The 18,427-nt window shown below is 36.2% G+C and overlaps 1 protein-coding gene across 1 annotated transcript in view; it reads left to right on the top strand.

Moving 5' to 3' along the window:
- Window positions 1–5,984: 5,984 nt before the first annotated feature.
- PSMD14 (proteasome 26S subunit, non-ATPase 14) overlaps window positions 5,985–18,427 on the top strand; it is a 43,253-nt gene continuing 30,810 nt past the window's right edge. The window contains exons 1-2 of the mRNA XM_085325876.1: window positions 5,985–6,068; window positions 9,075–9,126. Coding sequence (XP_085182002.1) covers window positions 9,079–9,126 — 48 coding nt within the window. The 5' untranslated portion in view covers window positions 5,985–6,068; window positions 9,075–9,078. The remainder of the gene's footprint in view (window positions 6,069–9,074; window positions 9,127–18,427) is intronic.

Here is an 18,427-nt window from a genome sequence, read left to right as displayed (position 1 = left end):
GGGGGGGGGGGAGACGCTGGATGCCGGGGGTCAGGTACGTGAAACGGAAGAAATTCTTAATCTGTGATCGGGAAGCAGTGGYATTAACTAGAAAATACGATGTAAGCAGAAGTAACAGCGCTGTTTCTAGCATGCGGCAGACTTCAGTGCTGTTCTCAAGAACAGAGGTGTGTGTTATAGCTGGATACTCACAAAAAGTTGCTAAGTCTGAGTGCGTGCTGATGTTGTCTTGTAAAGTTTTACTTCTTTCCAGCATACAATAGAAAATCTGGAAAATATCAAGGAACAAGGTAGCTTTTTTCAGTTTTATGTAAAAGTATTTAAAAGCTTTATATAGCTGAACAGGTATTAGGCAGCCTGAAAAATCTGACAGGTTTGTCTTAATCTTGGAAACTTTTTTCCTCTGCAAGTGCAAGCTGTCTTCTGTATGTTTCAGGTGTGGGGAATGTACTTGCAAGACTCTATTAAGAGCACTTCCTTTTAACTTGTGTTATAGAAACAAAAAGATCTAAGGAGTCCTGAAATTGGCCTGCAAGTGAATTGTTCCCGAATCATTCAGAGTGACTCCTAACAACCAGATTTGTCAACCGCTTAATGAAAAATCTGTGATGTAGCATGCCACACAAGGGGTATTCAACTGATAGTTATGCTAAGAAAATGAGAAGTTAGAATAATAGATTAAATAACAGATTAAATAATACCAAAATTTGAAATAGCCTGTAAAGTTTCTTAAAGTGATTAAGTCTTTACAGGTGTTACGGAGTATATACTAATAGCTACAAATATCTCTCAKTCTCTAGGATAATGGTGGGATACTTAGGATTCCCTGAATAGTAGAAAAATTGAAGGATGTGTACTTGGAGAGGGCAAGAGGGAGGCTGGTGCGAGACTGTTATGTGTCTGTTCGGTATTCTGCTGTTTTCAGAGGAGCTTGTTACTTGACTTGTATACAGCACAAAATCAACATTCATTCTCTGGTGGTGTGATTTAGTAATGAATCGTTCCTTATGTGGAAGCCTGGGGCATATGTGTTTTAAGTAGCTTTAGAATGGTTGGTTTGGATTTGGGTTACTTTGGTAATACCAGTTCAGCATTGAATGTACTAGAACTACACTAGTTTGCTGTGCTGCTGAAAATGAGAAAGTAAAGTGGGAGGAACTAACCTGCCTACCTTTCAGCCCAGCTCAAGAGYATTGAGGATCAGGTCTGTACTGTCCACTGTCCAGAAACAATTAGTTTCCAGACTTGAGCAGGTCCTGGAAGGAGAATGAATACTTCTAAAATTGCACTAGTGGGCTTCTGTATACATTCGTGGCATGGTTAATCCATAGCTTTAATAAACAGCCTCAGATAACTGAGAATTGGTTGTAATTCTTTTTTTTTTTCATATAAAATGTATAGTAAGGTAGAGTGGGGTTTTTTTTGTTTGTTTTTGTTTTGCTTTGTTTTCCTCTCTTGCTCTCATATGTGAAGCCTCTGTTCTGATGTGAGGTTTTCCTGTCCTTCTGGTGTTTGGTGACTTTGCCTACAAGTAGTTTTTGTTCTTTTCTTGGTGGAATAATGCATCTCTGCAGTATGCAATTCCTTGGCTAATTTACCTTCATAACTGTTTATCATCCTGCGAGAAATGTCTTGAATTGTATTACAGTTGCAACAGAAAATGGAAACTTTTTTAAGTCTTGGTTAATGAAATAATTAATCTATCTTATGATCCATGTTATGTAGAACTTCCTAACAGTCGATCTGAAAGTGCTTATATAAAGCTTTGTATAGTAGTCTCTATGCTGTGGTTGGAGAAAGTGAGTTAGAAGGTGAAAAGGTTTGCTATAAGTCACTTAAAGGGCAAATTGCAAAGCTTGGAGTGAACTCTTGTCACCTGAGTCTAGTCTGATATTCATCCACCAATAGGGCAGTTCTGTACTTAATGTTTTCTCTTCCACATGTATTGAAGCTATTGGTAGTTGTTGACCCCGGCTCGGAGAAAGTTGTCAACCTAGTAGAACTTTTTCACTGAGAGATTGCATCATGGGCTGTTAATACTAGATAAAAATGGTGTATGTAAAACTCTTGTTTCATATGCAAGGAAATACAGCAGCTTAAAGTTATGTTTCAAATTGATTTCAAAGTCTGTGCTGAAACATGTCAAGCACAAAACCTAGTAAATATGGGTAAATAGCCATATATRTGTGTTGTGCACAATACGTATTACATAACTCTTCCCTATATTATCTAAGGAGAAATGACCTCATTATTAAAATTCAGGATTTAAACCAGCATTTAAACAGTATGTTGAAGGTTATAACCAGCAACTAGGTGGTGAACCACAGCTCCCAGAACTGATATCTCTTACTGTTTATTACAGCTATCTAATAATACTATTATAAACAAATGTTAAACAAGGATTTTTAAATCTTTCTGTTTTCAGATCAATTTTTAGGTACTCTGTGTAGTAACAATGCATTAAAACAGATTTTTTCATTTTGAGACTAGGACAATTACAAACACCCATTACTGAGATCTTTCTGGTGGATGGATGAATATGGGGTTTGGTTTTGTTTTTTCCTCCATCCCGTGACCAAGGTGTTTCAATCATGAACATACCAAGCTGTGAATTTGCTTAACTACCTGCCCACTTCCCTCCTCACCGCCATTTCTGGGGGCATGGGTTTGTTGTCTTAAACAATCAGTGAGCACACGAACATCAGTGGTGAGCCCAGGTCATCTAAATCCAGCAGGACACCAAAAAGATTATCACTGGCCTTTTGCAACCTTTCATTATGGAACTTTGGGATAAGTGTAATCACTTCTTTTAAAGCTTTAAGTAGGCTGTTAATTCTCCTTTGCAGACAGGAGGAGATCTTATAAAAAAAGTACTTTCTTGGCTTTRGAGATAAAGGATATTTGCTGTGAATTATCTGATTGCTTTTTTTGTGCTTATATTAGAAGAAGTGTCAGGTAAGTATATAATCAAAACTAGCTTCCTGCCCTTTCCAGGGGAGATAGAAATGTTGTCAGCTATAGGGTACTACTCTGTGCCTCCTCCATGGAACAGATTAGAGAACAGAACAGGAAGCTGGTATCGAAACAGAAGTAAGCTGTATTGTGGTGCAACTRAGTTGGATGTCTAGTATTCAATGACAGGGATGCCCACAAAATAAAAAGCAGCATTAATGCTTTACAACTGGAGCTCTATTGACTGAAAATTGTAAATGTCAGTAGGATGAACTGAATTATGAATCTTGTTTCTCKTTGAAATTAAGAAAGTCTTAGTAGTTTATTCTATACTATGTAGATTTTCTCAGTTTGTTGTACAAAGAGGTTCTTGCTTTAATTCTGTTCTGTTTTATCGAAGAATGTAAGAGTCTTTTTCTGGAGGGGGGAGCGTGCAGTTTTAGTGGTCTTTGGGAATAATACCCGATGGTTTGGGGTTGATTCCTTGCTACTCATTCTTCCATCCTTGGTGTGGCTGCAGGTGTTCCCACTCTGCCCCCTTAGGAGTGTTCCCTCCTCCCTGTGGAGCAAGGTCAGCTGGTGATGAAATGGTTTCTGTACAGTTGCACTTTATAGACTGACATCAAAGCAATCTCACAGTGATCTTCAGTATGCTTAYAGGATGTGGAGAAAGGGAGTGAAGGACCCTTTGGTGTCCAGCTGGCTATAAGAAAATAGGGTTGCAATTCTATGAAGCCTGCTTGTGAACTGGCTGCAGTTCTGTCGCATTTGGTGCTAATATAATGGCTGGCTGTTGTGGTCCTGTCTCCTTTTTTTCTGCTCTCTGTAGCACTCATGTGACCTCTCGTGGAGGCAGAAATCTAGCAACTTTGCTTTTCACTGGTTAGTGGCATCCCACCCCAGCCTTGCAACACTGAGGAACTGTGACTTCTTTTTTCTCCAACTTCCCAGAAAGATTAGCACATCCTCCTTTGTCCTTGTACCTCTGTGAGATGAGGTTCAGAACAGTTTCTGTCAAATGACCTTAGTTACCAAAAAAAAAAAAACCAAACTAACCAAATAAAAACATTTTTTATGCACCTTTAGCTTAAGGTGTGGTCAGATCTTCCAAGACTGCTTTTTCTGTTATGCCAAGACAACTGTTTCTGGGATGCAGTGTGAATAYAATCAGAGAGCTGAGCGGGGTTAAAAACGACATTTTTGTTAGCCTATCAGTTTACTGTGAGGCTGCACAAATGGCTGTCCTGGCAGTATTGAGAAAGCAGCATCAAGTTGGTAAGCAGCAGCAGCAGCTTCCCCGCTGCTCCTTATGTTAACACTGACATTGAAAAAAACGTCTATCAAATCATGGCCGCAGATCATTTCACAGATCTGTTCTAAGACGCTGCACTACAGATGACCGAGAGGATGTAACTAGTGGGCAGTGTTCTCTGGGAGAAGGATAACACAACTTCTGACTCCGAAGGCGAATGCAAAGCAGTCCATTCAGCTGGAATTCAGACAAGCCGAAGGCTTCCTTCTGACTTTTTGAGCCATTACGACTGCTCATTTAAAAACAAACAAGCAAACAAAAACCCCTCTGTACCTGCAGACTGCTTATCTTTGTGCCTGGCTAGGATCATCTACATCATAGACAAAAGTCTWCTAAAAATAGTAAGGAAGGACCATGGATTTAGTCTCTAACAGCTCTTTAAGTTTATTGATTAACTTTAAAATGCTTAAGCAGACTGGTAGGGACTGTAGAGACATTAAAGTGTTCTAAGTTACCTGAAATATGAGCCCTAATAGGGAAGGGCCATTGCACCAGCTGAATTCTTAGAAACAAGAGAATCTCAGTGGAGAAAATAAGCTGGATGAAAGGGGTAGGAGACAAGAGTTTACATGTTCTGGTGTTCCCAGAACTTATTTGTCATCTTAACTCCGAAGAAGCGAATCTGTAAAATGTCCCCAGTTAACCAGTCTGTAAGCAGTTKGGAGAGCATGATCTATACTTAAGAGGCTTGGGTGGATTTTCAAATTATGGCTATAGGGGCTTTTTTTTTTTTTTAAAGTCTTGTCTGCTGTAATGCACTTCATGATTTTCATTGGTGGTGGGACAAACTCATATACAGCCTCTAAGAGGTAATGAACTTTTATCACTTTTTATATAAAGCATACTTTCTTTCCCTTCTGTGTTCTTGAATAAGAATAACTTATAAATTTTTCCAATGCATCTTCCAACTTCCATGAATCTCCAACATTGCATTAATCTTTCATTAAAAAAATCTAGAAACTGTCATTTGACACTTCACGTTTGCTTGAATGTTTGTGTATTATACTGAGAAATAGCTGCTCAAATACATGTGTTCAAATAATGTGATTTCTTGTTGGCATGCATTATCAAATTAGTTAAAAGATTCATTTTATCATCTCMGAGTCCTATGTTTGTTACTCTTACAGAATGCAAAGACTAACTTCTTCTTCAGGGACTTAAAATGATGATTATTACCTAGATCATTATCCCTGCTATCTTGAGTGTTTTTTATCTACTTTTTTCTATATAGTGGAAAGAAACATTTTTATTGATGAAGCAGAATTCTTTTACTACTAAGAGTATTTAAAATTTTGACTGTACTTGTTTCTTGTAATGCATAGTCTGGATTAGTGTACTACACTGAGCTGATAAAAGCATGACTGCAGGTTCTTAGCATCAAATCCAGTTCTGTTTTTATATGGAAAAGACCATTTATAACTGTTTGCACTTTAAAAATGAACTTTTTTCCCATTTAATTCTGAGAAACTTTGAAACTTCTTTCTTTGTTATAGATATTTGGGCTTTTGTAGGACGTGGCATGTACAGCTCCTGGAGATTATGTGGTAAAAGCTGAAAATGTGTTCTCCTCTGGGCGTTCTTCAATAGAAAATTGTCTTTTGAAAGGTCATCAATTTAACTTTTTTTTTTTTGATATGCTACTGCTTCTACTAACTTTCCTGTTTTTCTCCTCTTCCTTTTTTTTTTTTTTTCTTTTCTTTTTTTTTTTTTCAATAGGAAAGAGACTTACAGACTTCATTATTATAACCAAAAGGTGGGAGTTGCTGCTGAGTTTCTTCTGGGATCACCTCTAGCTGCGTGCCAGGTTAGAAACGTAGATTTACTTTATTTGTAAATGCTAAAGTTACTCAGAAATACAGCTATCTTAATTATTATCTAAAAATTCTGCTTAAATTGTGTTAAGGTTTACAAAGCATTTAGTACACTGAAGTTAAGGTTGAAGTAATATTTGGGCACAGTGGATTTAAAAATGTTTTTTAAGATGATTCTCTATCCTAAATTAAATCTTCAGATGTTTATAAAGAGTAACCAAATATGTTCAGGCCWAAATATACTATAACCTACACAAACAACTTCAGTTACAAATAAGAAAGTAACACATTAGTTGCCAAAATTCTATCCCAAATCAAGCCACTGAACTAGTGAAATAGTAAAACTGGAATTAGTTTGTGGAGATGTTCAGTCAGGTTCTCAAGACAGTTCTTGGCACAGAGAATGCTTCAGTTCAATGACTAGGCTATGATAGTTAACTAGGAGATGTTAGATACCTCTGGTTCTGTAAGAAAGCGAGATTTTTGTAGTTCCAAAACTTCGAAAGATATGCTGATTAAAAAAAATCTGTGCAACTAATTTCTCTGATCTAGCTTTAATCTAGCAAAATATGCTTAGATAAACTATGCACTTGCCTAACTTAAACATTTAAAACCTATTGGGTTGGAAACGGGAATAAGAGTTGAAGTAAATAACAGTATTAGTGATCTAGTAATAAATAAATATTCCTTAGGATTTACTCAAATGAAACGTAAAAAGATATAAAAACTGTTTTTCAATCTTACTTCTTAAATGCAGGTAGATAAAACGCATCAAATTAGAGAAGGTGCTATAGTTATAAGAGAGACTGCTGATACGTCTTATGGTTAATGGTTTAAGAGACTAAGAATTTCGTAAAATAAGTGTACAATGAAGATCTAGACTGATGTAAATCATACTTTTAATAGTTTGCTTCAAAGCTCTGCTTCAGCTCAGGCTRGTGTCATAAAGATGACCATAGACGAGTATCTACTGGAAGGGGAAAAAGTGAAACGTAGCTGACATAACATTAACTTTTACTCCCATTAACTTGTAATGAAGCCATCAACTGTGTGCTTACATGATAGTTTTAAATAGGGACTTAACCTTTCCATGCAAATTCTGCAACTCGTTTGGGAATGTGTAAGGGGATCGAAAAATACATAGATATTGTGTGTAGCTTTTGCTTGTAATAAAGCAGCGTGATTTCAATGGTTGTCTGAAAAGCATAACCATTGACTCCATAATGCCTTTTTAATTCATATAGTGCCAAGGTACCGTTAGGAAGATACTTACTAATACTTTYGGCTGCAATTGTTAGGTTTGCATGTGCTAGAAATAGTCTACAAAACCAAGGAAGAGAATCATGCCAAAGTAAAGTTTACTAGTGCACTAAACTGGGAAACTGAAATTATCTGTTAGCATAAGTGATATTCCTTCATGTGCCTTAAATATTGTTATTTGAAATGCATGAAATCACATATATTATAAAAATAGGAGTTAGATCCTCTTTTTCTAGTGGTAGTTTCGAATGCTTAAAATATTTATTTTAATCTTAAACTAAAGGAAAGCTTATTTAAATATCTAGCTAGTAAATATATTAACGTATTTCAAAAGAAGAATGTCATCATTTGTTCAACTTAAAGATTTTTTTATTTTGCAAGGCAAATTTATTTCTTCACAATTTTCTTGTATCTTTTGCTTTAAAAGAAGGTTCTCAAATTTGTACTGTTAGTGCAGTCTGATGTATAATTGTTATATAATTAGCTTCCGTTTTGAGGATGACTGTATTTTTGAAATATCCTTACTTGCTGTTCTTAATTCCTCTTATAAAGCAAGCGTACAAGGTGTAAGTTTATGAAGTTCACTTGAATGAGCTTTGTTATGTTGTATTGAAATTGTAGTGTCAAAACTGCTGCTACTTCTGGTACCTCACTTCGTGTGTTCTATTTAACAAATAAAATAGGCCAGTAAAAATAAGTAATTTCTGTAAAACTTGAAAATCAAATGGCTTGATTTGTTAAAGACATCTTAAACAGAAGCTGTCACTTTTTTTTTAATCTTATAATTGATTTTTGTATAAAACTAAGAAATTGAAAAAGCTAGCTAGGCCTATTACACAAAGTACTGTTACACTTGGGACGTAACACTTACTTGGCTATCTGCAATTAAGCAGATACTGCTTTTCAACAAAATAAAGGGAATGAACTGCAAAGAAAAAATCATAAATTTAATCCACTGCTGATGGGACACCTTAATAACAATTCCTTCTCCTTCACCACCCCTTTAAAAGTTTCAATATAGGAAAAACTTTTTTTTTTTCTTTCTCTAATAAAAGTAATGGGTCAGTGTCTTGATTGGAATAATTTTGCACTAAAGCGTCCCACCTGCAACACTGGAAATACATTAAATGACTGTACTGTCACTAGTGTTCTATACTATATACACATTAAATGTTTACTTTACAGTATTTCTTTTAGTATAATGAGTTCATTAAAAAAGCTTTTGATGCTAATTCAGAGATCCATATTCTGCTCAGCGTCTTTCACATGTAGTTTTGATGATAACTGACAAGCTGTAAGTTAATTAGCACAGAACTTACTAATGAGGATGCTAAAATCCTTACTTTCACATTTTTATTGATGCTTTCTGAACAAATTGGAGTAAACTTGATCATATCTCTAACTTTCAGGCGTTTCCTGAACACAAGTGCTGTTCTTAAGCAGCAAAACCCCCCAATTAATTGAATGATAGGAAAGTTTGGAAAAGTATGACAAGAGTGCTTGTCTTCAGAAATGGGGATAACCCAAAACCAAAGCAATAAAACAAGGTCTGTTAATTAGCATGGAAGACAGCTTCTTGAATTAATATGTGGTGTTAATTAACAGGAAGTCTGATGTTGTGTTGTAATTACCACCAATATTTTTGACATACTGAGTGACTGAAGGTGAATTATATAGATAGCAATTTAGTAAACACTTGAGAGCTTGGGAACATTTTTCCTTTGTTTCTCTCTTTCTAGAAATATGGATAGACTTCTGCGACTTGGAGGAGGTATGCCTGGGCTGGGACAGGTTAGTATATAGCTTGTCATTATCTTCTCTTCAATATTAGTCAATTAGTGGAATATTCCTTTACTTATTTTTAGAAGTTTACCCCTTCCCACAAAGGAATTGGAGTAATCTCTGACTCTAGAGATGTCATATAAGCATATGCAAATCGTTGTTAAAATCTGAWTTTTTTTTGCAACAACTCTTACATTGGCACTGTAAGCTTACAGAATTTCTATAAACCTTTCATTTGATATTTGGATTCAAAAGCACTAGCAATGCAGAATAAAAATTTGTGAATCAGTTCCTGATAATATGGTTTTTCAGAATGTTAAGACTATTGTAAGTGAGTATATCCTTTTGCTCCTTCATAGATTATTTATTTCAATTTTTAGATCACATTGTGCGGGGTGTTGCAAGATACTCAGGTATATGAAAATTCCAGGMGATGATTTGAATTTAGATTTCATCATCTGCAGATAACTGTAGTGACCTATTTGTGGTTTTTTATGGTAGTTTTTTTTTTTTTGTCTTGTTGTCCTCACTTCTTCAACTTCACTTGCAGCAGAAAAGCCTCTCTGAAATCTGTCCTGTTCCAGTATAAAACTAGAGTAAAACCAAGTTCTTCCTGCTAGAGGAATTTCTTTTTTTTTTTTTTTTTTTTTTTTTTTTTTTTTTTTTTTAAGCCTTTGCTAGCTGTGGCTAGCAAGCTTCAAAAATAAAGTCATGCTGAACTTGTTACATTGTGTTGTTGTGTTGCCAGGTTTATCCTTGACTGCTGTGGATATAGAAAATAATTCTAAGGAACTTCTTTGCCTGGGGCCTATGAGAAGAATTATTTCCTTAAGAGCTCCAGTGGAATTTCCTTCGCTAATTCTTAGCAGTCTTAATTTGACAGAATAGTCAGACTTTCTTTACTTTCCTCATCTACTTCAAGAACTGTTCTAAATCTAGAATTTGGACTGTGATTCTTCCAGAGAAATCATTTTCATTTATCTTAGCCTTTACGGGGGTGGAGGGTGTTGGGGGTGGGAGTGGGAGGTGTTTCTCAAATGCTTGATATTGCTGAACTCACACTCAGTAAGCAGAGTTGCATGTGTGTCCAGGATATTTAGGAAAGGAGTAGTTTGATACCAAAGCATTTGGTGATATATTCTAAGCTGATATGCAGCCTCTAGGTGTTTTGCCAAATAAGCTGTAATTTTTTTTTTGTGCTTGATTTTTTTTAATCCTTTTTTTATAGCTAAAATTCTATTCACGCTCTCTTAGTGAATCTTCAAGCAGGCCTTGGTTATTTTTAGTTTCACTTTCTTAAACAGTTATTTCTCTTGTTCCTCTGAGCTGCCAGCCTGCTTCATGACTCTTCATTTTTTTAACATCTGCGCAGTCTAATCACTCAAGCTTTCACTTCTTAGTCCTCTCTGAACTTGACGCATATCAAAGCTGTTTTTTTTCAAATTTACAGTTAACTCTCTCAGCTGCTTTCTGAATTTCCCAGCTTTAGCTTAAAGATTGCTAGAAAATTGTAGCAGACAATAGAATATTACATCCAAAAGGAGCTTGATAGACTCTTCTAGCAGCTTTGGCCTTCAAAGCTGCCTCTATATATGTTTAAATATGGAATTGTCTCTGAAGTGAACCAGTGAGTATGTGTCAGGGACTTCAAAACAAAACAAAAAAATCTTTATCTCCAGAAAACTGAATTGTTCTCTATGCAAGTTGCTGCTTGCACTGGCTACTTTGTTAGTCCTTCAGTTTATTAAATCAGCAGGAAGTATATTTAAAAAGAATAATTTTATGTCCCTATGGTGCTTCAATGGACTGGCAAAGATTTTTTTTTTTTTTTAATATTTATTGATTGAAAGAAAAATCCAGAGTGAATCAGATGAATCTTCAGGTGGAAGAGAGAAGGCAGGTAAGCTTGTGGAAATACTTTGTCCTGCTACAGAGTAAACCAGGATGTTACCATCCAGTTACACTAGAATGTTTCAAACAATTGTACAAGCTTTTTTAATCACTGTGTCCCAGTTGCTCTGTCTTTGCAGATTTTACTTTAGAGGTTGAACGTAAGAAAAAGAATAACCTGTTGGAGCTGGTTACTCTTGCTAACATAATCATGTGTCTAAAGACTTGTGGAAAAAGAAGCATTTTCAAAGTAGTATTATGTAACATGATTAAAGGATTTTTTTTTCTTGTAGCTAAGAGTTTGATTGCTTAGCAAGAGGACTGCATCACATGAGGTTCATTAATTTGCTTTGCAACTAATGCTAAGTAGTAGCAAATGATAGTTAAGCACAGTTCTGTTCCTTTTGTGCCACAGACTTTTCTCATTGACTTRTCGTGGCTTCTTCAGCAGCATTCACTTCTCTTTTCCCCTTGCCATGACACCTGTTTCAGTCACTATTCTGTTTCTTACTCCTTTATTTCTGAATTTGTATGTGCTGTCCCTGCAGCTTTTTGGAAGTCTGTTTTTACAACCCTCTCTTCTAAGTCTTTTGGACTCTGCTTTGGGAACTGCTTTCAGTGAATTTACTGTTCTTGTCTTGTTTTCTGTTCCTTCAACCAGCGTATGACTGAGAGAATGAGTAATTTGCTTTCAATGTTAATCTGACCAGAGGTGGTCAGAGCAAAATCCCAGTCTTCAGTGTGGCTAATAACAAATGCTTGAAGGAGATTATGCATGCCCCCATCCTTACACTGATACTTCAGTGATAAACTTTCCTTTCAGTGCTTGTGTCTTAACTCTCTTGAGCCCCGTTTCCTTTGTTCATTAGCCTTTGATAGGCAAAGGACTGTTTTCATGGGGGATTGAGGAGGAGGAAGAGAATCTGATTGCTTTTAGGASTCGCATAAGCAAAACAGTGTTTTGTAGCAGTAAGCTTGGTGGTTAACTTTGTGTTCTTTGTATGAGAAGGTAACTGTTTGTTTTGAACTTCATACTGTAAATTAGACCTTTGAAACAAAGCTTTGTGCATAAATTGCTTACAGCTTAGATGCTTGATATCYTAAGCTTTTGAATTTCTGCTCAGAACATATGCATGAGAAGAATAAATGATGGATGCTTTAAAAAAATGAGGGAAATTGTTCAAGCGTGAAAGTATTGTAGTATCTCAAACAAAATGCTGCTTATTTTGTTTATCTCCCTTCTGTAGGTTGTGGGGGTTCTTATTTTGGAAATGACTTCTTTCTTTCCATTTCGAGGTCTACTCCTCTTTCTTCCCTTTCCCCTTCATTGTCACATCATTTTCTGAATTATCTTCCCTTTCTTGGTTCATTCTTTTCCATCTCTGTGTTCACCTCCCTGGAATACTGCCTACCACAGAATTTCATTGGTGATCTAGCACTTCATTTTGCGTTGTACATTTGCTGCAGACAAATTAACCGTCTTTGTGGGGTACATAAAAGCATTCTTATGCAGCAGGCAGGAATTTGGAGCAACGCTGCTTTTCATTTTGTACACAGTTGCTGAACTATTGTTTGCTGCTGAAATCAGTTCTACATATGCYTCTGCTAGGCAGTTCTACTGGATATTATTTCAGAGCACAATGAGTGAATTAAGTAAGAATTTTTAACAAACAGACCCGCCTTTCCTCAGTGTTTTCAGAGCAGTAATCCAAGCCATATGAATTTATCTGTGCTAACACATCCATCTCTGTCCAGATGTGATAGGAAATGGTAAAATAGTTTTTTTATTACTTTAAAAAAATYACTTATTGGTGGATTTTCTAAAAATGATAGCTTTGAATGTTCTGTCAATGAAAACTGTTCCAATACAATAAAAAGAGAGGAAAATTGATTTTGTACTTCTGAATTAACATATTTGACTAAGGAAGAGGGGAAAATACAAACAGGAGGGGGGGTAGGGGGGAGAGAAGTGACCTGTCTTGTAAGGAATGTTTACACCTTGACTTGGAATATAGAAAATAGAAGTGCAGATAGCTATTTTATTTGAATAATGGACTTGCCAATTAGCCATCAAGTGCTTCCATCTGTGAAATAGTTGATCAGATGGGTTAGCTGGGATGTTTCCAGATTAGGGCATTATAAATGGCACTTGAAAACTGTCACTTTGATTATGAGGTTTCAAGCATTGCACTGCTTGATGCTGTGGAACCTTTCGCTCATATTATCATGGTTTTTTAGAACATACTGATCCCATTTAGTAAATCTGTGGCACCGTGGGAACTTGGGAGACCTGCCACTGATCTGAAGTTCTGCTTAATCTGCTGATCTAGCCAGGATGGTGTTYAGAAAAGAACACCAGTCAATTGGTTTTCTGAGGGGGCTTCAGAATAAGAGTTAGTTATCTGGAAGGCGCAGGAGAATCAGGCTCAGTGTAGATCATTCCCAGGTAACAATTAAATGCAAGTTTTCCTTCAGTTTCTTCATTAATGTAAATTGATGAGGCTCTTGAAGTAAATGGCATGTTTTAGCTAGCTGTTGTGCACAAAATTCCCTGTGTAATAAAACACCTTTATAAAAAAAAATGTTTTGGTTAATTTGTCCTTGAAATAGGATGGTTGTAGTTTGGAGGGTGCAAATATGTTTCTGAATATTATTGCCTTTAATGTAATGAAGCATATTTTCTTTTGGAAAATTGTGGAGTGTTTCCTGTAGGTTTTGGTACCCGTTGCACTTGTGTGACTTCCTTTCCTTCATCTCCTGGATGTGTACACCTCATACACTTCACATACTTGAATTGTCTTATTGCAGTGTTCTGTTTCCCATACRTGYTTCAAGTACTCCMTTGGATCATTCTACAAGAGCAATAAATCTGAACTGTAGCGCTCAAATTTTTGCATASTTACTCTTGCTTCTGTGATGCCTTCCATCAAAGTTTTCAAGTAATATGGAGGCTGATTTTTCAAAATATATAGTATAGCCCCTCTGTAGATGAGAAACCAGGTACACAACTTGGGCAGGTTATTTCAGTACTCTTTTTTTTTTTTTTAACTCCAGAAGTTATCAACCCATTTAAAGAATATAAATATTATTCATCCATTAATAACCACCCTGCATCCAGTTCCTGTGAAAAACATAGAAAACTTCAAAATCAGTCATCTATGTTTTTTCTTACAGAAAGCTTCAGCTGCAGTTTATATACCCAGATCTTGTGATGTTGTTTAAAGAAAACAACCTTAGTGAGATACAGCAGTGTCTTTCATTGACTGGGATGAATATCTTATTGCAGTGCTTTCTGTTTTAGTACCAGGAGGTTAAGTGGAAAGTCGAACATCAGATCTGGGGTACCAGTGTGGCTGTGTTCTGCAGCTCACGTTGGAAGAGATGACAGCTCCATGGAGAGTGTAYGCTTATTTGAAAGTTGTTTGGGGTTGCTAATGGTAGATACAGTTTTCCTAGGGATTGCCAATCAACCTTCTTCTAAGCGCAGTTGAGTTGATTGTGTCATAGTTTATCTCCAAATGTGCTAATGGGAAAAGGTGGGAATGTATTAGAATCCCTTCAGGAAATTGTCATAYGACTGCCTAAGCTGATGGGTACTCACCACAAAAAAAGCACACGCTGAGGATGAAAGCTGCCTCCAAGTGGAAATGAGCTACACTACACATCAATAACGTACAAACATAAAGTTAAAAATAACAAAGCTTGTGGGTTGTGCCTGAACATTATCAGCTTCCTATGATCTACCGTAAACTCTGGAGACCACTTTTAGCTGCCTCCTGTTGGCCTTGGTTCTAAACTTGCTTATTTCTAATAATTAGGCAATTAGCTTCTGTCTCTTCGATTTAATTGCCAGTGCAGTCCAGCCAACTTCCCCAGAAGAGACAAAGGAGCTTGGACAAGGAAATGAGTGCTGCCATAATGAGAGAGAAGGGGGGAAGTCATCTTTAATCACTCGTCTGTGCATCTTTTGCATTATTCTTGTTCACTTGTAACATTCCTTTCTGCAAGCAGGAGATAACCGCTCTATAGTTACTAATCTCATTTCTTTCTCTTAGAAAGTGTTTCCTCTTCCTGAAATCCCATGCTATTAAGTTGGAGTGCTGCTATGTAGCACCTTTGAACACTAGCTTGTGCTCTCTTCCTGCAGTCTAGAAGGGTTGTTGTCGTTTTTTTTTTTTTTTTTTTTTTTTTTTTTTTTTTTCCCCTGGAACCATATATTTGAAATGTCCCTGTGTATTTTTTTTCCTCTCGATACAAGCAACTAACCTTTCTAATTCTTTTTTTAATTCTCCCAGCTAACCTGCTGTGTCTCAAGTATCTATTCCTCACAACAGAAAGCATGTATATGTAGAGAATCCAGTTAATTCTTTTAAAGTATATTAAATAAATGCTTTTTAACTGCAGTGCCACATAAAGCATGCTGTAGGGTGACCTTAGATGATGCACACTGAAGGCTACTTTGCCTGCAGAGTAAAGGTGGTTAAATCTGAATTAGAGCACAACTTCTGGATATAAATAAAATGAGTCATGTTTCGTTATCTGCTTTGAGACTCTTATTTCCAAATCCGAATACTGTGTGCAGCATTGATAGAAGGAGATAGCAGATTAAACTTGGTTTTATTCTGGGGTAGAACAAATCTTTGCTACTTTGGTTGTGGGGAGGGAGCTTGGTAGTTTGAGGTTGATGACTAAGAGTTCTTTTCAAAARTACTTATTACGCTGCTGAGGATTTGTTTTGTCTCTCTATTGTAATGGCTTTTTGCTAACCATAACATTTCCTTATGCTTGATATTAGGAAGTATTAACTGCATTGATACTGCATACCTTCACTTGATTTTTGCAGTGTCTCAATTACCTCTTACACTGTGTTGGGGTAGAGGCAGGGGAAACACCACAACCAGGAAGAGTTACACTTAAGTGGCTGTATCACGTAACGGTTGCGTTGGGTACATTACAGAAAGTCTAAGTATTGCAAATTGCTTTGAAGTGATACATGTAAACTAAATTTGTGTCATGGATGCATTTTAATATTGGGAAATACGCTGTTTGTAATAAAATGTTAAGCAAACTAGAGTGGCTGACTGTTTTTAAGATAGATTGCRCCAAGATGGGGTTTAAACTTATTTGATGTCAAAATAATTGAACTAGCATCAAATCATCTAAATCCTGTTAAAACCTTGCATCATCCTATAGATTTTAATTTCTACTAAAAGCACATGAAGCCAAAATTTAAATTATGGTCAAGAAGAAACTGTGTGTGTATAAAAAAGGGAGGGGAGAGAATGAATGCAGGGGAGGCAATTTGTGTGTCTTTGATACATATGTATATATGTATCATATATATAATTTTTTTTTGCAAGCTTTGAGCCTCAGACTAMAAGCTGGCTTTCTACAAAAGCATTAGGTAACAGGAGTGCTGTTTTGTGCAATTTTGACAATTGTGGGTAATTAGCTGAGCAAAACACATTGCATTCTGAAGGTATATGGGAAATCTCTGCATATGCTCAAGTAGATAACTCTTCCATGAAACTATTGCTAATACAGGAGAGGTTACTGGCAGAAAAGGAGATTTTTATGCTCTAATTAAAAACTTTYGAAGAGATGGGCTAGAAACCTCAGCAAAATAATTTTATTGGCAGCTATCTGTATTACAACAAAAAAAAAAAATCTGGTCAGATTTTGTCTCTGGAGTTTCCTGATGAAGGAAACCTAGAGGGTTTTTTCCTTTAAAGTTTTGTGTGTGCATGCACAAGCAGGCAGCAACATGCAGCTAGTATGTTGCACTGAAGAGGGGTTTAGAAACTGCCTCTCCCAACCCATTTAACCAAGTGCTCAGAGCTGCTAAAATTCTCTGTTCAAAAATTTTGATTTATGAAGAGGAGGGAGATGCTGTTGTTGCTCTTCAGAGTTCTGCCCAAATATATACCTGAATAGAATTTAAGAGACAGGATTTTGTAAAATGTTCTGAGAGATGGGCAGTTTTTCTTACCCAGACTGTTAGATTTGTTTTTTCCCACAAGAATATTTTTAATTTAAAATAGCAGTTGATTCCATGATATTTCCTGAGTACCTGACTCCATTTTGGAGATCATACACTGTCTATGGGATTAAACATATTACTATAATTTTTTCTGACATATGGTGTAACAAGACAATGTGATCCGTTCAGAAATCTAGGCTGTTTGTTGAGACTTATGGTATTTTGTGGTCTGTTATGTATGCTTGATTATAATTGGTATAAAAATGGGTGTAGGCATACAAACTGTTTAGACACGATGCTTGCTTCAAAATGTAATCCTGCTCGTGTGGAACTAACTGTAAAATTATGTGTATTAGCTTGAAAACTACAAATTTCAAAATATTTTAATGTGTGATTCACAGTGCAAACTAATATGTTTTCCCCTTTTATGAATTCTCTCTGAATTTTTTTCCCCCCTTGAATTATGTTCAATCATGACAAAACAAATCATGGGTTAACTTGCTGATTACAGATTACAAAATACAGTACAGATTACAAAATACATGGCTTTTGATGTTTGGTATTCTAATTTTATTAGAACCTTTGAAATTTGGAAATAGAGATTACTTCATTTGTCACTTCCAATGATTTAATACAAGCTGACATTTATTTTGTGTATTGTCTCACTTACTACAACAAAAGTTGCATCCATAACCACAATTTAGGTTAAATAGCAGTGTGGAAAAAGGACTGTGTTATTCAAGAAATCTTAAAATCTTTATGCAAGTTTATCATTATACAGTTTACCTACAAAGGTAAGTAGAGAAGAGCAATAGTACTCAGGTGAAAATTGAAGTCTTTTATTTCTCTTACTTCTTCCCTCTCTACACATTTGCTCAGGGTTTCCACATCCTTTCTGTATTCTGTAATACTCTTTCACACTTCCCAAGCTATGCATATTTGGATTGTCTAGGAAACAGTGATTTTAAGCTCCTTTTAAGCTGTCGATCTTCTAAGCATGCTTTAATATGCGAAGTTATTATTTGACAATGGTTGTCACTGCATRTATACCATAGTCACCTCTTCACCACCACCGGCACAAACACACGCAATAAATTTGGTGATTGTTTAGAAAACTTGTTTTAGGGGAGGTGGAGGAAGAGGAGTGAAGAGAATGGGAAAAAATACATTTTTTTCATTCAGAAGTAATGCAAGGTTTTTTTTGCTTTTGAGGTTTTTTTGGGGGGAGGGGTTAATCTTTCTCAATTGTCTTTAGGTATAACAGCTGAAAATATGTACTGAAAGGGTTAAATCGGCATGAAAGAATTCATTTCCACTTTAATGACCTAGCCTTGCTGGGTTAGGACGATGGGGAACATGCTTCTGACTTGTACTCCTATTGCCAATTAACACCTCCTATAACAGGTTGCCTCAGCTAGTCATTGAAGCAGAGGCAGTAGA

Source organism: Rhea americana, unplaced genomic scaffold (assembly GCF_003343005.1).
Source record: "Rhea americana isolate MKP2758 unplaced genomic scaffold, rheAme1 scaffold_124, whole genome shotgun sequence".
Classification (NCBI taxonomy): Eukaryota; Metazoa; Chordata; class Aves; order Rheiformes; family Rheidae; genus Rhea; species Rhea americana.
Note: the sequence above shows the minus strand (reverse complement) of the source record. Positions and strands in the feature narration are given on the sequence as shown.